The sequence below is a fragment of the Martes martes genome, assembly GCF_963455335.1.
Source record: "Martes martes genome assembly, chromosome: 3".
NCBI lineage: Eukaryota > Metazoa > Chordata > Mammalia > Carnivora > Mustelidae > Martes > Martes martes.
In genome coordinates this window covers 176828562-176854061 of record NC_137890.1, presented here as the reverse complement: position 1 = coordinate 176854061, position 25500 = coordinate 176828562, and the positions used below count along the sequence as shown (strand labels likewise).

At 38.1% G+C, this 25500-nt stretch overlaps 1 protein-coding gene across 3 annotated transcripts in view; it reads left to right on the top strand.

Moving 5' to 3' along the window:
• The window catches only part of PIKFYVE (phosphoinositide kinase, FYVE-type zinc finger containing), a gene marked incomplete at its 3' end in the record, with an annotated part of 71345 nt that overhangs the window by 13442 nt on the left and 32403 nt on the right, over window positions 1-25500 (top strand). Inside the window, exons 7-17 of one of the 3 annotated variants that reach the window (XM_080799146.1) lie at window positions 375-464; window positions 5887-6025; window positions 7509-7666; window positions 9045-9156; window positions 10095-10242; window positions 10783-10950; window positions 17107-17166; window positions 18935-19064; window positions 19475-19655; window positions 20300-20374; window positions 22378-22485. In XM_080799146.1, coding sequence (XP_080655272.1) covers window positions 375-464; window positions 5887-6025; window positions 7509-7666; window positions 9045-9156; window positions 10095-10242; window positions 10783-10950; window positions 17107-17166; window positions 18935-19064; window positions 19475-19655; window positions 20300-20374; window positions 22378-22485 — 1369 coding nt within the window. Of the gene's footprint in view, window positions 1-374; window positions 465-5886; window positions 6026-7508; window positions 7667-9044; window positions 9157-10094; window positions 10243-10782; window positions 10962-17106; window positions 17167-18934; window positions 19065-19474; window positions 19656-20299; window positions 20375-22377; window positions 22486-25500 lie in introns of those variants that run through there. The other 2 variants (XM_080799147.1, XM_080799145.1) reach the window with 2 other exon arrangements.

Below are 25500 nucleotides of genomic sequence, written 5' to 3'. Positions count from 1 at the left end.
CTGACTCTGCGGTGCTATTCCAGTGGGCTATGGGGACTGAGAATAAAATACTTGAACTCAGGGTTTCTTCCCAAAATCATTTCAGTTTTGTATATGATGGATGAAGGAGTTCTGTAAGTACCCATCCAACCGGGTATTTTTATTATTTTAAGGACTTACGTATACTTAATAAGCTACCAGACTTTTGGCAGTTGATGTAGTTAATATAAAAACTATAGTTTCTATCTTAATTAAAAGAAGAAAACAAAACTAACCCCTAATCTTATAATTGCAGGGGAAAACAATCATCTTTTAAATGTTAAAGCACTTCACTGAAATTGGATTTGCTTGTTACTGTCCCAAATCATCTCAGTATTTTTCTACTTTCTTTGTAGTTTGATTCATCCAGACTCCTCAAATACTCCTCTTTCAACAAGACTTGTATCTGTTCAGGAGGATGCTGGGAAATCTCCTGCTCGAAATAGGTAAGCTGCCAAATGAAAACTCCATGTTCTATATTTTATTTTTCTTTCTTTCATGGCAATGAGAAGAGCAAACAGATAAAAATGGGGTGGGATTGATTGTTATACTTTCTTAGCTCTAAAATCTGAACGAAACTGTTGTTTTTCCATTTGCTAGTCAGCTCTGGCTTGCATTCTTTTAGTGTCTCTTTTCCTGTGTTCTCTGCTGGCTTCAGATCTCCACTGGCTTTCTTCTGGCTCAGCAGATGGCCTTATTTTCTATTGTAGAGCGAAGAGGGCAGCTAACAAATAGGCACTTCCTCAACTCTTACCGCCATTTACCAACCTGATTACGTTTAGAGCTCATCTTTTTTCTTTTTTTTCTACCTCTTATCCAAGCTAATTCTCCATTTGTATTCTGGATCCCATCCTTTTTCAGTTTTTATTAATTATCCTGTTGATGTTTATACCTTCTACCTCTCATTGCTGACTCCTCACCATTAGCATTTAAACTCAGATCACGTATTAAAAACAAACAAAAATTTCTTCTCTGTGGTTCATCTCTCTTTACCTATATTCTCAATTGTTTCTTTTCTTCTTAGCCAAATTCCTTGAAATAGTTGCCTGTAATCATTCTACACCTGCACACTTCCTCCTCCTTTCTCAACTTACTAGATCTTACTGATGTCCACACATCTTCACTGAAAATGCTTTCCTTTTTACAAGTTTAAGTGGTGACTAAGTAGTTCTTAACCTGAAGAACTAGAGATCTGAATGACCTTGGTTTAACATACTTTCAGTTCTTTCTACAAGTGTTATTAAGTACCTAGGAACCAGCTATGTGTAATACAGCAGTGAATCAAACAGTCAAAAATTAATGCTCAAAAAAGCAATAAGGCATATGGGTAGAGATTGACATTTTTAAATTGTGTAGTCAGGGAAGATCTCATGGGGAAGATGACATTTGAGCAAAGGCCTGAGGATATGGGGGAATGAGCCATGTGAACATTTAATAGAAGAGTGTGCCAAGAAAACAGAAAATAGCAAATTCCTAGAAGGAACATAGCTGGCAAAGAGTAACAAGAGGTCCTGTGTACCTGGAGTAGAATATTCTTAAGGTTAATTGTAGGCCTTTGTCATTTACTCTGGGTGAAGTGGGAAGCTACTAGAGAGTTTGAATTTTTAAAAAACTTTTAAAATTATTTTGAAAAAATTTCAAATTTGTAAAAAGTTGCAAGAGTAATAAATTTAATATATTCTCTATTAAGGTTCACTGATTTACATTTTCCCATTTGCTTTGTTACTATTTATATAATAGACTTTTTTTGAGAATAAGTTGCAGACATCAGGATCTTTTACTTTTTTTTAATTAATAAACTTCATTTTTTAGAGCCATTTTGGCTAATAGCAAAATTGAGTAGGGAGTAGAGAAAATTCATATATACCCGCTACCCTCATAACCTCCTCCATGATCAGTATCCTGTATCAGAGTGGTTCATTTGTTACAGTTGATGAACAGCTGTTAACATATTATCACTCTGCATTGATACATTATCACCCAAAGTCCATTATTTAAGTTAGGGTTCACTCTTGGTGATGTATATTCTGTGGTTGGGACAGATGTATAATGATGTGATATCCAATGTTGTAGTAAACTGTGGTTTTGCTGCCTTAAAAATTCTCTGCTCTGGGGTGCCTGGCTGGCCTTCGGTTAAGCATCTGACTCTTGATTTTGGCTCAGGTCATGATCTCAGTGTGTGGGGTCTCTGTGCTCAGTGTGGAGTCAGCTTGCCCCTCTCCCTTTTCCCTGCTTATGCTCACCCTCTCTCTTTCAAGTAAAAAATTCAATAAACAAATAAAATCTTTAAAAAGAAAATTCTCGGGGCGCCTGGGTGGCTCAGTGGGTTAAAGCCTCTGCTTTCAGCTAAGGTCATGATCCCAGGGTCCTGGGATCGAGCCCTACATCAGGCTCTCTGCTCGGCAGGGAGCCTGCTTCCCTTCTTCTCTCTCTACCTGCCTCTCTGCCTACTTGTGATCTCTCTGTCAAATAAATAAATAAATAATCTTAAAAAAAAAAAAATTCTCTGTGCTCTCTTTATTCATTTCTCCCTCCCACCCAACCCATGGCAGCCACTTACCTTTTTACTATCTGCATAGTTTTCCCTTTTCTAGAATGTTGTATAATTGGGCTCATTCAGAATGTAGCCTTTTCAGATTGGTTTCTTTCACTTAGTAATATTCATTTAAGGTTCCTCCATGTCTTTTCATGGCTTGATAACTCATTTTTTTTCAACATTAAATAATATTCCATTGTCTCGATATGCCAGAATTTATCCACTTACCTACTGAAAGATATTTTAGTTATTTCCAAGTTTTGGCAGTATGAATAAGGCTGCTGTAAAGGTTTGTGTGCCTGTTTTCATGTGGTCATGTATTCAGTTCATTTGCATAAATACCAAGGAGTATGATTGCTGGATCACAGGTAGAGAGTATGATTAGTTTCATAAGAAGTTGCTAAACTGTCTTCCAAAGTGACTGCACCATTTTGGATTCCCTAATGGAAGAAGAATTGGAGATGGGAGTTGTGCTATAGTGAGTGGGGGAATGTCCCAAGGGGATGTGGAGTTAAGACAATTTTTTTTTTTTAAAGGGTGGGATGAATTACAGTATTTCTTTTGGCATTGTACAAATGGAGAAACAGCTGTGCTAATTTACAGTGTAGTTCCATGTGTTTTGAATTAATGCTATGATTGATGTAAATCTTTGGGAAAAGTATAATTTAGTCAGTGAGTACTATTTCTAAATAAAACTTCAACCAGCATTCTTAATGCTAGGCTACTTATTAGAGTATTTGACATCAGGGATGCCTAGGCGGCTCAGATGGTTAAGCATCTGCGTTCAGATCAGGTCATGATCCCAGGACCCTGGGATCAAGCCCTTTGTTGGGCTCCCTGCTCAACGGGGAGCCTGCTGCTCCCTCTCCCTCTACCTGCTGCTCCCCCTGCTTGTGCTCTCTCTTGTTGCCTCTGTCAAATAAATAAAGTCTAAAAAAGAAAAAGTATTTGACAACAAAGGTGACTAATTTTTTTTTGTTTTTGTTACTGCCAAATCAAGATATGTGCAGGGATAGTTAGAATGTTAGAGAAGCAAAACACAGGGATAATATATTCATTGGAAAAGAGATTCTAATTTATTTATTTATTTATTTATTTATTTGAGAGAGAGAGCATGAGAGGGGAAAAGGTCAGAGGGAGAGGCACACTCCCTGTGGATCTGGGAGCCTGATGTGGGACTCAAAGTGGGACTCGATGCCGGGACTCCAACTGAGCCACCTAGGAGCCCAGAAGAGAGATTTTAATTAATGGAGTCAGGCATATAGTGGTGACTTTTCACTAAAAGAATATGCTAAGAAATAAATGATTATTTGAAAAATCTTGATTATTTGATAACAGTGGTTTCTCATAAGCTATTAAGAATGACTTTTTGCTAAACCTGTTACAGACCTGTGAATAATTTCTTAAATTATTTTTTTAAGATTTATTTATTTAGTTTTGGTGGGGGAAGGAGAGAGAGCACGCATGTGCATGCGCATGCACAAGTTGAGGGAAGGACAGAGGGAGAGAATCCTCAAGTAGACTTCCCACTGAGCGTGGAGCCTGTCTCTGGCCTGATCTCATGACCCATGAGATCATGACCGGAGCCAAAACCAAGAGTTGGATCCTCAACTGACTGAGCCATCCAGGCACCCCAAAATTATTTTAAATGTATCTTTATCTTCATACTAGCGAGAGCATAGTTTTTCAGTTGGCACCTGGTTTTGAATGGCAGGTAGCCTTGCTGTTAGTTGAGTTACCTTAGACAAATTACTTAATCTCTGATTCTTGATTTCTTTATTTGTAGAATGGATTTAGTAGTACCTACTCTATAGTATGCTGTGAGAATTATTTTTTTTTTGAAGATTTTATTTATTGATTTATTTGACAGAGATCACAAGTAGGTAGAGAGGCAGGCAGAGAGAGAGATGGGGGGGAAGCAGGCTCCCTGCTGAGTAGACAGCCCAATGCAGGGCTTGATCCCAGAACCCTGAGATCATGACCTGAGCTGAAGGCAGAGGCTTAACCCACTGAGCTACCCAGGCACCCCTGCTGTGAGAATTAAATGAGTTTATTGCCTAACTCATTGTAGAAGCTTCTGCCTTTTTATCCTTTATATAGAAGCTAAAATTTGGTTTCATTTTTTTTCAGAGTAGAAGCTAACTAAAATTTCTGTCTACAATTTTTTAATAAATAAGAGCTTGCTTGATGCTATTGACATTCCACTTACAAGTCATTTATCTAGTAACTTTGCCCAGAGACAAAATTAAGGATGTTATATAAGTAATAATATAATAGAGGAAACAAGTTTTCACTCATTCTTTTTATGATCAAATTCAAGTATGATTGAGGATAACAAGGCAGTTCTAATAAGAAAGGAATTATTTTGGGGGGGATAAAATTTGCTTAGCTGGAGTTCAAAGTTAATGTTTTCTCTTACCAGAACATTACAGATATTCATCTAAAGACATTCTTGTTTCATCGGTTATGCAAAAACGATTTGGTCTGTGGGCCATAGTTTCCTATGTCTGATCTGCAATATTCTTTCCCTCCTTACCCACCTCCCTCCCTCCCTCTCTTCTTTCCTTCCTTCCTTGTTAAGATTTTATATGTTTATTTGTAAGAGAGAGAGAACACACAAGCAGGGGGAGTGGCAGAGGGAGAGGGAGAAGCAAGCTCCCCACTGAGCAAGGGAGCCTGACCTGGGGCTCCATCCTAGGACCCTGGTATGACCTGAGCCTCAGGCAGATGCTTAACTGACTGAGCCACCCAGGGACCCCTGCAAGATTATTTCTGCATTTAGTCTGATTCTTTATATTTGTCAGTTAAAAACAAAACACTAGTTTTCAGCATTTTAACAAGTTTATATCTTTTTCTTCTGAAATATTACTGATAAATATACTGTATTTACCATTGCTTTCGTATAATCTCTCCATAGCGACTTTGCTTTACACTTATTCTGAAATAGCTTCTCCCAATGATGATATCATCATACGTAACCATCATAATTACATTTAAAAGTACCCCTAATGTTGGCAAGTAAGCATTTATTTATTTATTTATTTTAAAGATTTTATTTATTTATTTGAGAGAGAGAGAGAATGATTGAGAGAGCATGAGAAGGCAGAGGGTCAGAAGGAGAAGCAGACTCCCTGCTTAGCAGGGGACCCAATGTAGGACTTGATCCTGGGACTCCAGGATCATGACCTGAGCCAAAGGCAGTCACTTAACCAAATGAGCCACCCAGGAGTCCCAGTAAGCATTTATTTAAAAATGAATTTTCACTGTAATTTTATTTATTGATGAAGAATTTACAACTGTGTATTGTATTCACTTTTTGTTTCTATTTCCAGATCAGCTAGCATTACTAACCTGTCACTGGATCGATCTGGTTCTCCTATGGTATCTTCATATGAGACATCTGTCAGTCCCCAGGCTAACCGAACCTATGTTAGGACAGAGACCACTGAGGATGAACGCAAAATTCTTCTGGTACTGGTCTAGTATCTTTGCTATTTTTAAGAAACCTATCAATAACCAGTTAGCATATAAATTAATAGAGGAAATAATTATCTTAAGTTTTTATTAAGATCACCTAAGAAAGTGGTGAAGCATTCAGCACTCTTATATTGCATTAATATTTTCTTGATCCCTTTCATCTGGTAAGATTTGAGGTCCTTACATAGTAAGAGAGCTGAACTTTTAGTTAGGTCCCAGATTGTTTTTAAACTTTGAAATCTGTTTCTCATACACATAGAATGCTTTGCATACCTTTCTACTGTATGTTTATGTGAGATGGTTATCAGTTGTTTATAGACTTTATGTAAGCGTAAAGTACTGTATTTAGTCCGGAGAGTGGCTCAAAGAAATGGAAATTGGCTCCTGTCCTCAAACTTAAAATTCAAAGGGTAGAAATGAGGCTGATGGTCAGGTCCTTAATAGTAAAAAAGCGATACTTTATTGATAAGAAATAGAAAGATCATTAGTGGTGAGGGCTTTCAACTGCAAGGCTTGGCCTGGACCTTGCAGAACGGATGGATTTGGGCAGGCGTTGAGGAAAACAACTCTTATTTAAAGGTATGACAAAGTATAGAGGTGAAAATAAGCATGACATTTTCCGTGCACCAAAGTAGGATTTATTAGTTAGGAGAGGTTGGGAGAGAGAGTAATCTGGAGTCTGTGGGCAAAGAGACTAAGCTGGAGTGCGTGGGCAATGAGAATGGAAGTGACTTGGGGTTACCTCATGGAACATGGTGAGTTAAGTTTAGATTTGAACCCAGGTGCTGAGCAATGTTGGGAGTTTTTTTGAGCGGGGAGTCATTCACTGAAGACCTTCCTTTAGGAAGATTCACTTGGCAGTTGTTGGGTACAGGTCAGAAAGGTGGGAAGCTGCTGGAGTGAAGGCTACGAGAAACAGATTGGTGTGGTTGACTATTCTCCCCTCTCCCTTGCCCTGTCTTCAAAGAGGAGATTTTGCAGTTTTGTACTTTGATAACTAGGAGACGGAGCATATGTGCCATGGACTGGGAAGAATTATTTGGGGTAGTTGTTTTTATTTTCTTCCTTAAAGATTTTATTTATTTGAGAGAGAGAGAGCACACAAGCTGGGTAGTGGGGAGGAGTGGCAGAGGGAGAGGGAGAAGCAGGCTCCCTGCTGAGCAGGGAGTCCAACATGGGGCTCGATCTCGGGATCCTGGGATCTATGACCTGAGCCGAAAGCAGCTGCATAACCGATTGAGCCACCGAGGTGCCCTGGAATAGTTGTTTTTTAAGAGAAAAAGTTACATTTGCAATTAGATTAACTGAGTTCAAGCTGCTCCCCATGCATGTGTTATTTCTTTAGATGGTGTGAGTTGGCTCTGACAATCTGTATTGAATTTCCTTTTAGGCATCTAAAAATCACAGGAAAGAATCTGCAAAGGTATGTGATAGCATCCTTCTCAGGAGTAATTATTTGCTCATAATGTGATTTCAGGACAGCGTTCAGTTAAAGGACCTGTGGAAGAAAATCTGCCATCACAGTAGTGGAATGGAATTTCAGGATCACCGTTACTGGCTGAGAACGCATCCCAATTGTATTGTGGGAAAAGAATTAGTCAACTGGTTAATCCGAAATGGACACATTGCTACGAGGTAATGTGATCTTAAGAAAGACTTTTTGATATTATTTATTGCTTTATTTTTAATAAGGCCATGATGTTGTAGATATAAGGGCAGCAGATTCTAAGACTAGGGTGCTGTTTGTTTCCTGCATTTGGTGCATAGGGTGCTTATGACTCAGCCCTCCTCCCTTCTGCATTTTAACCAGTAGTGTATAGATGCAAGGAGCAAATGGGGCACAGTTTACCTTATTTATTATAAGCAGAAGTATGCAGTAATTCCCCAGCACTAAGCTCTCTGATTAAGCAGGATTTGGGAATGTAACTAGGTATTGAGATCACAGTGGATTCTCCTGCTACTGTTCTCTAATCTAGACATTGCAGTCTATGGAACTGAGTTTGTAAGTCACACTTGGAGTGTCTTGCTCGGCTCAGGAATCCTTTGTGAGAAAGAGACAGACAGGCCCTATTGCCTTTCAAGGCAACATGTCCCTAAGCTATTCTAGTTGATTAGATTAACTACTCCTTTCCTGGGAAGAAACAAGTTAAGTAGGAAGAGAGAGTAGAAACCCCAGGGTCCAGTTTTGACTGTATTTCTTCTTAGTTTTATGCTTTTACTCAAGTTATTTAATCTGTTTTGAACCTTGCACCTCTCAGTTTCAACGTGAGGAGAATGTATAGGTGCTGTGGAGAAGCTGTGAGGACGAAATGAAATAATATGGGCTAAAGTGCTTTATAAATTGTGAAATGCCGTGTAAGTGGTATGTTGAGTGTCTGTTTCATCTATTAAAAGTGTCTATGTATTATTATTATTTTTTAAAGCTTTCTTTATTTGAGAGTGAGTGAGCATGAGCAGGGGAAGAGGCAGACGGAGAGAGAAAGGGAGAGGCAGAGAGACTGAGCAGGGAGCCCGATGTGGGGCTCGATCCCAGGACCCTGGGATCATGTCAGACACTTAACCGACAGAGCCACCAGGGTGCACCTTAAGTGTCTATGTATTACCGTATATGTTTAAGTATCTATTTTGTATATATATGTATATATATCTAATATTTGGTGTTATCTTACCAAGACCATAAGCTCCTTGAGGGCAGGAACCATGCTAGTTTCACCATTTTGTTTTACTATAGTGAAGACAGAGATAAGCATGTACTGAACACTTCTTACATGTTTGTTGTAAGTAAAATTACGTTTTGCTAGGACTGCCTTACCAGCAGCTTCTCCTTTACTTGGTTTCTGGGAAAATCTTTCAGTTCAGCTTCAAGTCTCCCTTGTTTTACCCCTCACCTATTGACCGACCATTTGTAATTCCAGCTGATTAAAATGGAAGAAAATTCCATTTGCGTCTCATCTTGTGCCTGTGAAATTACTCTGACTTTTTAAAGTTTTTATTTTTGTTGGTCTTCATTCAGGGCACAAGCTATAGCCATCGGACAAGCAATGGTCGATGGACGTTGGCTGGATTGTGTCAGTCATCATGACCAGCTTTTCAGGGATGAGTATGCGCTGTACAGACCACTGCAGGTAGTTTTCCATGTCATCGCTGACGAGTTGGGAAGTCTTTTCTTCATCAGTGGGAATAAAAAGTCGTTGAATTAGACAGAGATACATTTTCCCTGTTGTTTGAAAGTTAAAAACATTTTTACTTGGTTGGTAGGGGTGATGAAAAACCTGTTGGAATCAGATAGTTTCCAGTGGGTTTGACTTTTCTGAAGCTGGACCTTGTGGTGATATAGTTGCCTGTCATTTACCTTTAATGGTTTTCAGTTTCACTGTGTCTGTGTTTTCAGGACTAAGAGTATACATAATAAAATGGTAGAAAAAGTATCACCAATGCAGTAGATTTTGACACATTACCAGTATTAAATTGTATAGCAGTGATAAAACGATGATGTATATATCTTTTTTCCTTTAATTAGGGAATAGAAATGATTTAAAATAGAACTTTTTAAAAAGATAGGCTTTCACTTTTGGTTTATGTTAATTATATATATATATATATGTAATAAATAAAATGTTTAGGAATACTTTTGTGAACTAAAATGGAAACTCAAAGGTTAGAAAAGACAAATGACGAAAAAGACAGGTGTGGTGTTATTTGTTAAAATCTAAGAGTTGTTTTCCAGAATGTGTCCTAGTGTTGGCACAGGATTAGAATGAATTCTAAGCCAGGTTTACTCTCAGGACTAAAAAGCATGAAATGAAACACTGTAAAATCTGTGTATTATGTTTTGCTCATATTAAGCTGCCTAAACCTACTGAGTAGTGACAATTATAATTATTAGAGTGGAATTATCAACATTAATGCCGGTTTACTTAGTTTCTATCAATTAGCTTATTTTTATGTAAATTTATTCAGTGGTTAGCTTTGTAGAAATATTGGGTTTGAGTTTATTTGTAGTCTTGCCATCAAAAGTTGCCACTGAATGTGAATTACTTGGATCTTGTCTTGATCTTACTAGAGTACAGAATTCTCCGAGACCCCTTCTCCAGACAGTGACTCAGTGAACTCTGTGGAAGGACACTCTGAGCCATCCTGGTTTAAAGACATAAAGTTCGATGACAGTGACACGGAACAGATAGCTGAAGAAGGTGACGATAATTTGACTAGTGAGTTTAAACTTTCTAATATTTTGATTTTTGTGACTCGTTACTGTGTATGTATGATAGATGAGTGTCTTGTTTGTTTAGTTGAAACAATCGACTTTAAGTTTTATGGCACCAACTAAATGTAAACATCTGATAGCAATCTTTGTTCTAGATACAGTATTTTCTTAAGAAACCAACTTGTTAGGCTACTGGCGTTTTCAGATTTTGCCATAGTCTCTAGTTTGCAGCAGCTTAAAAATAACTCTGAGCTAATAATATCGCAGCAGACAACTTTCTCACCTCTTCACTATGATATCAGACTCTCTCTCTGCAGAACCTCCAATAGATTTCTCCATCTTAAAAATTCATCATTTATTTAATGTGTTCCAATTTTTATTAAGTCTCCACAGAAGTACATGAAAATACTGTATCCATTTTGGTATTGCACATTGGCCTTGTCTATTAAAAGAACATTTTTCTCCTTTCCTCCAATACCCTGATGAAACCCATTTTTACTCCCCTCCTCTCCCTATATTTCTTTCCCCTCCCTGACACTAAAAGATTCTGCCAGTCCTAGCAAGCGCACATCAGTCAGCAGCTTCCAGTCCACAGTGGACAGTGACTCAGCCGCTTCCATCAGCCTGAACGTGGAGCTGGACAACGTGAACTTCCATATCAAGAAGCCCTCCAAGTACCCACATGTGCCCCCTCACCCTGCTGACCAAAAAGGTAGGAGGTAGTCACCATCTGGAATCCGGGCACAGGCTGGAGAGCTGGGCCACACGGTCTCATGCCAGCCTGTCTTCCTGGCTTCCTCTGTCCCGTGTGGCGGAAGGGATTCGGTGTGGGTTTTGGTCCCCCTTTCTCGTTTTCCCCACACCGCCTCCCCACACTTTTTTGGGTTGGTTCCTTTTATTTCTCGTTTTCTCCCTCAGTACCACCACACCCAATTTAAAGCTTATGGTCTTTAAAAGGAACTACATCTTTAAAAGGATCTACTACTACTGTTCCTCCCCTAGCATAATGTGCAACTTCCAAGGTGGCGTTTCTTTGCATTTATAACATGGATGTTCTGCTCTATTCATTTCTCTTTCTTTATTTAACATTTTAAAGCCTATTTGCTTATGCTATTAACCAGTAATGTAGTATTTCACTAAACCTTTTTAGGTGCTTGAACTGTATTAGGGGGAAACACACAATACAAAACATTTTTCTACTATGATTTAAAATGTTTGCTATGGAAAGAACAGACTGAAGATGCACATTTCTTTCCTGATATCATTGTATTTTTTGCATGGTTTCTAACCATGATGAAGCTTCTCACAAATGTTTGTCTGCAGGGAAGGATCGTGTCGAACAGACTCTCACATGTATTCCCAGGCCACGCAGTAGTTATATTTTCTGTTGTTAATAAATAAAATATCATTCTTTTGTCCAGCAAAAAAATATGCTTGTGATGTATGTGCTGTATTTAAAAAAGAGGTTTCTTCTCTCAGTAATACAAAGTGAATTTGTTATTTTTAGTTGTCTTATATGAGGGTTTATTCTACTGACTCAAAAATAATAATGGCTGTATTCAGAAGACATTTGGTATAAAAGGAAAAATAGATAAATCATTACCAAAATCTAATACAGCAGTATATAAAAAATGAGATGCTTTTTATTTTTGTATTTTCATTTTATGTCATTTTTAAATTAACATATAATGTATTATTTGTTTCAGAGGTACAGGTCTGTGAATCATCAGACTTACACAATTCACAGCACACACCATAGCACATACCCTCCCCAATGTCCATCACCCACCCACCCCATCCCTCCCACCTCCCTCCCCTCCAGCAACCCTCAGTTTGTTTCCTGAGATTATAAGTCTCTTATGGTTTGTCTCCCTCTCTGGTTTCTTCTTGTTTCATTTTTTCCTCTCTTCCCCTATGATCCTCTGTCTTGTTTCTCAGATTTCACATATCAGTGAGATCATATATGAAATGCTTCTTAAAAATGGATTTTGAGGTTTACCTTGTTGGATATAACTAACAGTCAAATTAAATTTTAGCCCTAAAGAGGCATTATGTAAAAGAAAATAAATAAAAAATACGTAAGTAAGTAAGTAATTGCGAGATTTCATTATGTTCTAGTGACTAAAAAATCATTATAAAGATGAAACCATTTATTCCATGATTTCACCTGATGTTTGGATTTTTAACATTTAGTCCTCTAAAGTTGAATTGTTTCCTTAGATTGGAAATGCTTGTCTGATTCCTTGCTACTTCCTATTTTGAGTCTAAAAATATGGTCAGAAAAGAGAAGCTTTTGAACCTAAACATCTATTCTAAAATAATTTGGAACAAACTCCCATTTCTTTAACAAATTTTTAATGGCTGTCAGTAGTAACCATTATCCTCAAGATGTGGTAAAAAAGCTTTTAAGGGTTACAGTAATGGCGGGGGGAAGAGAGAGGCAAACCATAAAACATACTTAACTATAGAGAACAACCTGAGGTGTGCTGAAGGGGGGGTGGGCAGGGAATGAGCTAAGTGGGGAATGGGTGTTAGGCAGAGCACTTGTGATGAGCACTGGGTGTTATATGTAAATGAAGAATCACTAAATTCTACTCCTGAAATTAATATACTATATGTTAATTAATTGGAATTTAAATAAAAAATTGAAACAACAAAAAGAGTTGTAATAAAAAGGTATATCTTATTAAAAAACAGAAATTTAGAGAGGATGCAGTAAAAGAGGAGACTTGCCTAGCGTTGAACATGAGTAAGATACATATCTTTATGGGAATCCTCAAAACAAATTGTAAGCATGGTGGAGAACACATGGGTGAGTATGGAAGGACAGTGGAGTAGATGTGACACTTGGGTGAGATGAACTATAGTCTGGTTCTCTGGTGCATACTGGATGATGCTTTTGTAATAGAAGTGACAGATATGGGTCAGAGGTGGCATCTGTTATGATGGAGGATATCCTTTGGATACGTGTTGGCAATGCAGTTTCGTTTTGCTGAAAGTAGATCGTGAAATACATTTTTGACATGATGATTTTATGTCTTGGCAGATTAGGAAATTATGAAAACTGTGAAGAAAGTAACCTGTCATCATAGTATTTATAATAGCAAAAGATGGACTGCTGAGCACAGTCAGACAATTTGCTTAAGGGTGCTTGACTTCCTAATATTGGGAGAGGAATGGAACAGAGAGCTTCAATACTGACATTTGTACAGTACGATCTCAATTGTATCCCTAAGGAAAATTAAAGGGGAAGCATCCACAGTTGAAAAAAAAAATCACAATGACTCTTCTGCAACCTCTCTGCTCTTAACCCTTTATTTACTTTTTAGAGAGATTTTATTTATTTATTTGTTAGACAGAGCACAGGCAGGGGGAGCTGCAGGTAGAGGGAGAAGCAGGCTTCCCGCCGAGCAAGGAGCCAGATGTGGGACTCAATCCCAGGACCCCGGGATCATGACTTGAGCCGAAGGCAGAGGCTTTAACCAACTTAGCCACTGAGGTGTCCCTGCTCTCAACCCATTAAAAAGATTGTCTATAGAAGTTGTGAGAAGTAACTTTTATAGGAGGATGAATCTGAAAGAGGGGCCAGCACTTTAAAAAAAAAATAAAAATGACAGGATAGCAGAAGTCCAGATTGCACTGATGGATGGAGTAAATGCCAAGAACATCTCAGAGAAGAGTTTTTAAATTGTGGTTCAAAGAAAGAAAATCTGGGCAATAATATGGGGAAGGTGATACAATATTAACCGAAGCTTCTCCTCCTCGCCCCCATCAAGATAATTTTATCAGGAAAGAATGTCTATGGCTAAAAGGAAAGTAATGTCCAAGATGATGAAGAGAAGTTAGAGAATACCTGATTATTTTAAATAAGTCTTTTGCCAGGTGCAGGCAAAATATATACCAGATTATTGAAAGAATTTAGAGCTGTGATCATGGGGCCAGAGTTTGTTATCTTTGGAGAATTACAAAGAAAAGGAGGGGGTTCAGATGATTGTAGTGACAGAGGCATTAAAATTTTGTAAAAAATAGGTTGTTGATTTGACTTTGGAAGTTGGTAAGATTGTAGAAAAAAAATTAAGAGGATGTCCTGTGGTATTTAGAAAAGGGATTGGTGGTGACTGGGCACCGGTGTTGGTTAACTAAGATTAAATCTTCCCACAACAATCCCATTTCCTTCTTCTATGGTGGAATGAGATTGTCAGCTCAGGAGACTCTGGTAGAGACTGTTGTCTTTTATGTTAATAAGACATTTAATGGTCTCAGTAACCTTGTGAACAAAGAGGACAATTTCACACTTGAAATATGTTAAGGGGGAAGTTACAGGCAGTAGTTATATCTACCTTTTTAAAAGCACAGGTTCTGGAGTCTCTGAGTCTATAAAAAGCACACACAGAGAGGTTATTAGTGTGTTTGGCGAATGTAAGAACTTCGTGATGTCACTGTTAATATAACATGTGGATTTGTACTTTGTGTATGGTTGTGCCAAATGTTGAAGGAGTAACCTGGTAGCAACAGGAAAGGCATGCTCATAGGTTGGGCTGTAGGGCATATAGGTCCTGTGCGACCTAGAGACTCTAAAATCTAAGGCCTCTCTGAATCCCTTAATGAATGTTTCTGGCTTTCACAGTTCTCTCCTATTAGTTTTTAGCATACTAACAAGAATGGTTCTTCTTCTGTTTTTCTTGTGAAGTTGAAGTACAATAATGTATTTTCTCTGCATTGTAGTTAACATTAACACTGATTTCCAGAAAGTAAAGATTGTCAGAGCCAACTGGTAGTGAGGCGAAAGAGTAGTAATACACCCTCTTCCTCTGGTTTTCCTTCCTTTTAGAGTGTAGATGGGAATGGGTGGTTCTTATCTTTTCCTGAAAGTTAAAGGTAATATTTATAAAATATTTTTTTAGGAATCATCCTTTATCTTCCAGGGCTGAGGAAATTTGGATTTCTAAAGTTGATTGACATATCTGTATTTTTAAAAAAATCTGGTGTTTTTATCTTATGCAAGCAAACCCCACATTTTCATAAACTTGTAAAACTGGAACATTGCGATCTTCTTGCTTGATTAGTTTTTCGCTATTGATAAAACTTGGAGAGTTGTACAACTAAAATACATTTTGTTGTGTGTTACAAGCAGGATTCTGAACCATTCTTGATTAAGTTAGTGAGTAGAACCTAGAGAAGTGAGAATCATATAGTTTTCATAAGCTTCTAGATCTAACTTCCCATGTGTAGGGAAAGCTATAGGAGCAAGTTAAACAGCACCAAATGGAAACAATCCAACTGACTCCAGAAAATGGGACATTCCACAGGACATTTGGCCTGGGTTCTTTTAAAATTCAGTATCCTGACAAAGTAAAAAGGTAGGAGGTTTGCTTTGGACCAAAAGAGAATAAAGGAAATCAGCATATGAACCTGATTGGATCCAGGTTTGAGGCAAAAGATTTATTAAAGCATTTTGGGGACAGTTAGATAAATTTGAAGAATATGCACTAATTTCATCATATTAAGACATTGTCAGTTTCTTTTTTTTCTCTTTTTTTTGGGAAGACTGTCAGTTTTCTTAAGTTTGTAAATGGTATTGTGGCTATACGGAAGAATGTCCTCATTTTTAAGAGATGTATGCTGAAGTATTAGTGGTCAAGGGTCATGATGTATGTAACTTCAAATGGTTAGGGAAAATCCATACATATATGTAGAGAGAAATCAGATATGGAACGTTAACAATTGTTAAACATAGGTGAAGGGGATATAGGATTTTCTGTATGTTTCAAAATCATTTTACACACACACACACACACACACAGACACACTTAATCTTTAGTATGAAAAGTAAAGCTTGTAAAGCCAATATGTTGGTTGAACAAACAGATTGGCATTATTCATTTCTGTGCAGGAGGTGTGGGAAAAAGGTACAACATCTGTTTTTATTTGTCCACATACTTGATTTATTGTATTTGGCATCGTATACTTTGAATTTCCAATGTAAAACTTTTTCTCTGCTTTTGTTCAAAGGATGAGCACATTGGCATATAAACATAGCTACTTCTGAAGCTCATTTGTTATGAGTGAAATCTACTTGGAAAGAATTTTTTGGAGAACCTTTATTTTAAAAGGCTTAAAATGCATTGTGGTTTTGTTTGCATAGTAGAAAGAACCTCACTTGAGCTATGCTTGGTCACAGATGCAAAGAAAAGTTCATGGGGAAGTAAAGAATAAGTTTCACTTGTGAGAAAAGTAATATTCTAAAATTCTAAATGAACGCAGCCTGTGTTCAGTTATGGCAACTATTTGGCAGTGTTTGGTTAGAATTTTGAAAAACCCTAATTTGAAAGCACATAAAAATCCTGATGAGTTAAATCTTTATTCCCTGCCAGTATCACTTCTGTATTAATTTGCTTTATAGCATATAGTCTGAAATTTGGAAAAAAAAAAAAACCTATATATTTTTTCAGGTGGCTTCTCTATAAACTATTTTGTATATAGACAGAGTTATTTGTGAAATCGTACTGTTATACATGAGAAAAATAATGTAGATTTTTAGGCTTGTCATACCTAAATTACTAAAGATCTCAATTTTCATAAACTGGCTCAGCTTTGATAAGGGAAAAGCAGTCTGTTAAGGATTATCTGACATGACTGCTTCAAGGTTCTGTTGTTATTATTCAAGTCTATTAAGTTTGGTTTGAAGTGTATGGATTAAGTATAATGATGCATTTTAGTCTAAAGCTTTCTTCAGTTGGCTGGGCAGTGTTGGGTTTAGTATGAGTCATACTTTGTGTGTAGGTGTGTTCTCTGTATAATTACACTGGCATGTTGCAGTCATAAGTCTCTCCTTTTCTTCCTCCTCTGCTCTCTCCCTGGTATGCAGAGTATTTGATTTCTGACAATGGAGGACAACAACTCTCAATAAGTGACGCCTTCATCAAAGGTAATTCTATCAAAAGCTGTACATGGGACAGTGTGTATTACTTGTGAGGGTGTACTTAGGGCTTTGCATATTGATGGGCACCTAACAAGTACTGAAAACAAATTCGGTTATTTTAGTACTATGGGAACACAGTTTTTATGTGTATAGTAACTCTGAGGATGTTGGGAATGAAGAATATAAATTTGGACTTGGTTCGAGAGAAGATCTCTGATCTGAAAAGCAACTGTTTAAAAGATTTTATAGAATTTAAATTTTATTCTTTGAAAGGCATAGTTTAATGCTTTCCAAATCATGAATATAAAATTAAGTATTGATATATATATATCATCAAGGATTCTGAAACTTGTCCAGAAGCCCCCAGGGAGAGCTCATCCATTTGAGGACGCTGCCTGCCCTGTGGAATTGGAAAGAGAAATGGGGAGAAAAGATAAAGAACTAACTTTGCCGATTGATTTCTTGGGGACAAGTCACTATAGAAGAAGACAGCCTTCTCTTACACCTCCCTAATTAGCTTTACTGTGGAGTAAGGACGTTTTTAAGTAGTTTATAACACTCCACAGCTTAGACCTCAGTTAAGTTTTCATAACTGAGCAGTGTTTCTAAATTCATCTCTGAACATCTGGCTCAACTAGAAGTTTATATAGGCCAGCTGTTTACATAATTAAAATGTATAATTGTTTTGTACCTCATATTGTGGACACATGCTTTGTAGTGCTGGACTGTTCGGTTGAAAGTTTTTTTGTTTGTTTTGTTTGCTTTAAGAGGGGAATAGATTAGAGAATTTTTGTAAGCATTTCCTGCTTTTTTCCATTTATTCAGTCACATTTTTCAGTAATTATATAGTGAGCATCCTTTTTGCAAAGCTTTTTTTTTAAAAGATTTTATTTATTTGGGAGAGACTGAGAGCTAGAGAGAGACTGAGAGAGCACACGCACACAGGGCGAGCGGGAGAAAGAAGCAGACTTCCCTCCAAGCAGGGAGCTCGATGCGGGGCTAGACTACAAGACCCTGGGATCATGACCTGAGCCAAAGGCAGACACTCAGCCAACTGAGCCATCCAGTCGCCCCTCCTTTTTGCAAAGCTTTTGATATAACCTGTTTTTTGTCTAGATGCATTTTCATTCTTTTTAAAAAGTTAAGGATTTTACAAAATTTTATGAAATTGTTATCATGTTTTAATATTTCTTTATAGTTCATTTTTGGGTTTGATTTGTAAAGGTTTTGCTTTAAAAAAGGCCTTTGTTCTAATATTGAGAAAGACACACTATAAAGAATTATCAGGATAGACTGTCTACACTGTTGTGTACTGGTTCATACGAATCAGGGCTGAGCTTTCCTCTTTAAAATTCAGCACCCACACTATCACATGTCGTTCTGCCAGCACTCAGAATTCTGTTGAATGCAGTTTTTAGTTTGTGATTTTACAGGGAAAGTCAGCCCCCTTATTTTTTAATGTCCCCAGTGAAGTAAAAGGACTGTAAAAATCTCTTTTTTTTCAGAAGCTGTATTTATAATTATTGGCTTGAGAGTCCTCATCACTTACGTGAATTTGCTTTTCCCTGTCCTGTCTCTGATTTTGATGGTTGTGAATATTGGTAATCGAACTCACACTTAATTTTTTTGTGTATTTACACATGTCCTTGCCTTTTTATACCAACAGTTTGAATTGGCCGAGTTTAAAAACTTAGATAAATCGGCGCTTTCTAAATCTATTAAGAACATGGCATAAAACATAATGGTGAAGTACGATTTCTTATTTTACACTTAGAATCGTTATTTAATCGTCGAGTTGAGGAGAAATCCAAAGAGCTGCCTTTCACACCTTTGGGCTGGCATCATAACAACCTGGAGCTGCTGAGGGAGGAGAATGGAGAGAAACAAGCCATGGAGAGGTTGCTGTAAGGCAGTGAGCTTTTTGATGTTAATCTTCCATTTTTATAATTTTCAATGACTTGATGGGGATAGTAGTTGTTCTTCCTCATAAAGTCAAAAATACTAAGATTGCTTAGGAAATAAAGCCTGTTCTGATGAAATTTCTTATAAAACAAGAGTCCTGTGATTGTCCCAATTGTAATTTATGTGTTAAAATTTCATTGAATTAAAGGGGTTATCGTAATTGAAGATACTCACAGATTCCATTCATTTATAAAATCATTAAGGTACAGATGAAATAAGATTGGCTTAAGAAGATCTTGTCTTTGAGCCATAATTCCTATGCTTATTTCTTTGTAGACTGCTTATTGTATCTTCAGAATTATTGTCTCTGGCAGTAATAACTGCAAACTTCTTTCTTCTGACATTTTTGTAGTTCAGCTAATCATAACCACATGATGGCACTACTCCAACAGTTGCTCCATAATGAGTCATTGTCACCATCTTGGAGGGACATCATCGTATCACTGGTCTGCCAGGTTGTTCAGACAGTCCGACCTGATGTCAAGAACCGGGACGATGACATGGATATCCGTCAGTTTGTCCATATTAAAAAAGTGAGCTCTGCTAATGCTTTTCTAGTGCTTGGAACTGATGGCATGGGCCTGGTAGTAATTTGTCTCTTAATGGTAATCTAAAAGGGGTTCTAAGTAAGGAGGGGGGTGGTTTATCTGTCTGCTCTTTGTTAGCAGTGCACTTATGGGTCATAGAAGCCACCCATAGGAAGTGAGAAGTGAATGGAAGGGGGTGAGTTGGGCATGGAATTGGGAAACCAACCAAAGGTGGTTTCTTCTTTTTTGCTTCCTTTTTCTTGACACATCATCTACGAGAAGACCTCTTCCCACAGATTACGGTTACTGTTTTAAGAAAAAGCAGTGGATAATTGCCTTATTTAGGTAGTGGAGTCCTATATGTATTTTTTGCCTGTGACGTTTGATTCAGTAATGGTTTTAATTGCCAATTTGGTCAGTCATATGGGTATTTTAGAGTACCAGATAAGACCGTAGAGAGTGGGAGGTGGAAAAATAGTCATGCTAGATCTCAGTAATTATTGGTTGAAGGGAAGAATTATATCCTGGAACTTTCTGTTCTGATTTGATTACATAATAGTTAAAATAAAAAAAAATGGAAATAAATAATAGCATCCATCTCACTAGATTCTAATAATGTATCATTGAGTTTTGTTTTCTTGTTTCATTAGATTCCAGGTGGAAAGAAGTTTGATTCTGTGGTTGTCAATGGATTTGTTTGTACCAAAAATATTGCACATAAAAAGGTAATGTGATCTGTTCAACAGTGAAGTTCAGCAAACTATGACTGTGTACCAAGCCAATGAGTTGGGGTACCCTAATCATAGGAGAGAAGGAGAGTGGATAACAAGGAGCACTTAGCAGTGTCTGCTCTAGAGGTGAAATTTTGGAAGTTCGGGTAAGGTCTTCAGGGCTGATGATGATTAGGGTTTGGATAATAGGAATTCGTGAGATGAGAAGGAAGAGAGAGGATAGGTCAGGCTTCCAGACCAACAGAATGATAGGGTACTGGTTCATTTCTCCTTTGACCTGCCACATCTTAGGGAGACAAGGTTTCTCTAATAGACTGGAGTCCTTCCAGAGGCCTAGCATTTTAAAACTTTGTTCTGTCTTCTAGGGCTGAGCCACAGCACTATCGCTGGTGTTCTCTTATCCTTCTCACCTATCTTTGCCTTCAGGCCTGAGGTCTCTTTCTAGCACTAGCACTACGGAATGGGGTGAAATAACCTGGTGTATTAAGAAATCTCTGAGATCCTAAGGTGCAAGATGAGAAAGGAGATGAGGCCGGAGGAAGCAGGCAAGGGGTTTTGTATCCCATTTAGGGGCTTGATCTTTATTCTGAAGTCCACTGATTCTCAAAGTGCATGGTACATCAGGGTCCCCTGTGGACCTTGTTAAATACACAGATTCCTAAGCTCAACCCCTAGAAATTCTCATTCATTATAAGGGTGTGGGAGTGTGAGGCTAAGGGAAACATGGGGCTGCTTTTAAAGTAGGCACTGCATGTGTTTCCAGTGTCATTGGTCAACACATTTTGAAAAACCGTCAATCTAGCAGTGCTCTCGAACTTGCTGTGCTCCTGAATCCCTCCAGGAACTCACTGCAAATAGAGATACCCTGACCCCCCACCTCCGGAGATACTGATTTGGTTACAGTGAGAACTTAGGTAGATTTCTAGTGTGAGCAACCTGATGGGCGAACTACAGTCCTGTTTTCACTCTTCTCTAAGCAGAGACTAATTCCTTTTTTTGTAAGGCATGAAGCCTCGTGAAAATTGTCAGTGATCATTGATAAATAAAACTATGCTTGGATTTGATCCAATGTCAGTATTTCTGCATACAATCTTATTAAAACAGGCACATTACCCACGAAGGTAGTAATTTAAGCCAAATTAAATGATCTCTGTTGAATTAGGAGGAGAGTATGTTGAGCTTTTCTTCAGAGTTGAAAATTGTATGTGGGAGTGGTAGAAACATATGCATGAATGACTGTCTTGCTTCACTGCCCATATTTAGAGATAGTCTTTAATTTGTAGTTGCTAAGAACAAAAATCCCCAAGCGAAGTTCCCCAACTGCTGCATTCACTGCTTTAAAGCCGTTTGCCAGTTCAGAGTGTATAGGCATGGTCACTCTGAACCTCCATTGCAGGGCCTGGGCTGTTGGGCTTGTGGCTTTAGTTATATGGTTAGGGTCTTTGTCTGAGTCTGCCCTTCTGGATACTTGAAGGTTTTCCTTTTTGAGTTCTTGTTACTTGGTTTGGCTTCCCAATTTATCACTGCTTAGAATCTATTCAGGAAATGTTTTCATTCTTTTCTCCCTCCTTTTTCCTTCTTGAATTTTAGAAAGGGTAAATTATGCTTTCAAAGTTGCTGATCTCTACGAGTTTGGAGGAATCCTGTCTTTAAGCCCTTCTCTTCCATACCCAGGACTTGATATCTTTTCTTGCAATATTAGGGAAAAAAAAACCCAAAATCAAAAAAAAACCTTTAAAGAGTGTAGAGGATTAGGTTAAAATAGAATTAGTGAAGCAAAGCCAATTTTTGAGGAAGTCTGCATTGCTCTGAGCAATTTGTTTTGAAAAAATATGTAAGAATACCACAAAAGAACTACATGAGAGTATTTCAGTACAAATATAAGGAGATAGTCTATTTAGGAAGAATTATAAACAATATAACTTTAAAGATATGATTGGAGGAGGTCTGTAAAGTGCAGGCTTTAAAAAGCTTTTAACAAATTTCATGTTTTGTAGATGAACTCTTGTATTAAAAATCCCAAAATTCTTCTGTTGAAGTGTTCCATTGAGTATCTCTACAGAGAAGAAACTAAGTTTACTTGCATTGATCCTATTGTGCTTCAGGTAAGGACTTCTGACTGAAACAGTGATCTGCAGGAGTCTTTGTGTACTGTAGGGCTTGCAGACTCGTAACTCATTCCAGCTGATTATATGTGGCGGGGAAAGAAACTTGATCGCTTTTGTTTCACTTGAAAAATTATTATAAAAGACATCTTTTATGTATTACTTTGGAAGCTTACCAAAACCTTTGTCATTCCTTATGTTAGAGTTTCAGAGTTGTTAAAGGGAACATACGACTTTTGGGGAATATATGGAAGAAAAAGCGAACCCTAAATTCTGGCCTCGCTGCCCACTTGGGTTATTGATTTACTTTGAGGATTTTTCTAACTTAGCAGATCCCCAGAGGCAATACCTAGTTTTTAATATAGTCTGTCCTACTAAAACATATGTTTCTGGATTGCCAGTTACCTTTTACATGGATGGTTAAGGGGCGTAACATCCGATGGAAATTGTGTGTTTCTGTATGATTTTTTCTTAACTAAGGGACCCAGAATCGCTGCAGAGGATTCTAATCCTCAGCCTTAGCTCAGCTGCCATACAGGCTGGAACCCTTTTGGCTCTGTTTTAAGAAACTAAAAGTGCTTTTCTGCTGAAAGTGCTCTCACCCCAGAGAGATGCAGCCCCGGCCCTGCCTGGATGGCTCTCAGTGGCCCCACTGCTCAGAGCTCCATTTCCGGTTGTACCGTTGCAGTTGCTTTTGTACATTTTAAATTCCCTCGAGGCAGCCTCCAGCTGTGCTGAGCCACCTGTGTGGGCTGTCCAAGTTCATCGCAGGGTACTGACTTTTATTTTTGCTAGTGGGCTGGATATGAAGTTGCATTGGTTTAAAAAGTTTTTTGCCCCAACTCCTTTTCTCCCGTAAACGCTACGCGTTTTCATTTGCAGTTGTTCAAAATGGAAGGTTTTCAGGAATGTGTCTATCATGTTATAGCAGAAACACTTATATTCAGTTCCAGAAATATTTAGGAAAAGCATTACTTGAATATCCATAGGTGGAAGGTACAATTTTCTGAGAGTGGTAGGAGCAGTCACTTTTGTACTGAATTCATAGAAAAGCAATAGAAGAAACTTATTTGTGGTTTTTTGGAATTCTGCTTTGTTACTTGGGGTTGTTTCCTCTTAGAATTCAGCTATGTGTAACAAAAATCAGGTCTCGACTAGATCATTACCATCCCTGATAGCTCTGATTTACCATGACTTCTCAGTGGTGAATTGATATAAGGAATAGGGAAAAACACAATTACTGTTCTTGGAGTCTCAGATTTTTTGATGCTGGGAGTTTTTTTGATCTCACTGAAGGTATCATTGGAAGACTTTTATAGGATTAGATCACAACTGTGTTGATTGTAAGGCTTATCCTGAATGGATTTGTTAAAATGTATGAAATTGCAGGTCTTGGATGAACTAGATAACTGAAATCCACAGGCTAGTGTTTACAGAAAAGTATATTTAAATTTATCCACTCTGTTGTAACTCCATTCTTGCAATTGGGTTAGCTGACTGAAGTCTGTTTGTGTTAGAGAAATGTGCTCTGGGCAAACATGTATTTAAGAAACATGATTTAATTTGCTATAAGATAAAATATATTGTTTGTGCTTTGAGACATAGTTTTTTTTAATTTAATTTTATTTTTATTTTATTTTTAATTTTTTTTAAAGGTTTCATTTGTCTATTTGACAGACAGAGATCACAAGTAGGCAGAGAGGCAGACAGAGAGAGAGAGGAGGAAGCAGGCTCCCCGCTGAGCAGAGAACCCGATGCGGGGCTCAATCCCAGGACCCTGGGATCATGACCCGAGCCGAAGGCAGAGGCCTTAACCCACTGAGCCACCCAGGTGCCCCTGAGACATAGTTTTTTAAACCTTAAACACCTGCCCTATGAAAGTTTTTAGTTTGAATTGATAGAAAGTATCAGCTGATTTGAGTTCTCTCTCTCTCTCTCTTTTTTTTTTTGTCCACTCAGTGTGGAATAACCAAAGCAGCAGCAGAAATTTTGGTAGATACAGGCATACCTCAGAGGTTGCAGGTTTGGTTCCACACCACTGCAGTAAAGCTAGTATTGCAATAAAGTTCATCAAATGATCTGTTTCATCTCCTGATGCATATAAAAGTTATGGTAATGCTGTACTGTAGTCCAGTAAGTATGCAAATAGAATTATACACACACACACACACACATATATTTATAAACATACGCACACACACACACACACATACACATACACACACACACATCCCTTAATTTAGAAATACTTTATTGCTAAGAAGTGCTAGCCATCATCTAAGCTTTCAGGGGGTTGTTCATAATCACTGATTACAGATGACCATAACAAATATAATAATAATGGAAAAGTGTAAAAAACTATTGTGAGAATTACCAAAATGTGATGCAGATATGAAGTGAGCAAGTGCTGTTGGAAAAATGGTGCTAGTGGACCTGTTTGACACAGGGTTGCCACAAACCTTCAAGTTTGTAAGAAATGCAGTATCTGTAAAGCACAGTAAAGCAAAGCACAATAAACAAAGTTTGCCTGGAATCAGGAGAAGGAGAAGCAAAGGGCAAGGAGATAAGCAGCTGGTGGCTTCACAGAGGCTTCACAAAGCTGACACTGCTCGGGCTGTTGGTCTGCCCCTGCCCTGCTCCGGGCTCATGGCCTACTCCCTGATATCCTTTCCTTGCTGGGCCTGGACCAGGCTTCCTTTGGAACAGGGCGCTTCGTGTTCAATCATGGCAGTTGTTTATAGTTGCGACTGAGAGGAAGTGTATTTGCCATTCCTGTGCCAAAGCCCAGAGATTAAAAAAAAAATCAACATCTTCTAGGTATACTTTTTGAAGCTGCAAAAATAACATCATTTAAAATGCTGTTAGGGGGCACTTGGGTGGCCGGTCGGTTGGGTAGCTGCTTTTGGCTCAGCTCATGATCCCAGGGTTCTGCGACTGATCGCTGCATTGGGCTCCCTGCTCAGTGGAGAGCCCGCCTATCCCTCTCCCTCTGCCTGCCACTCTGCCTACTTGTGC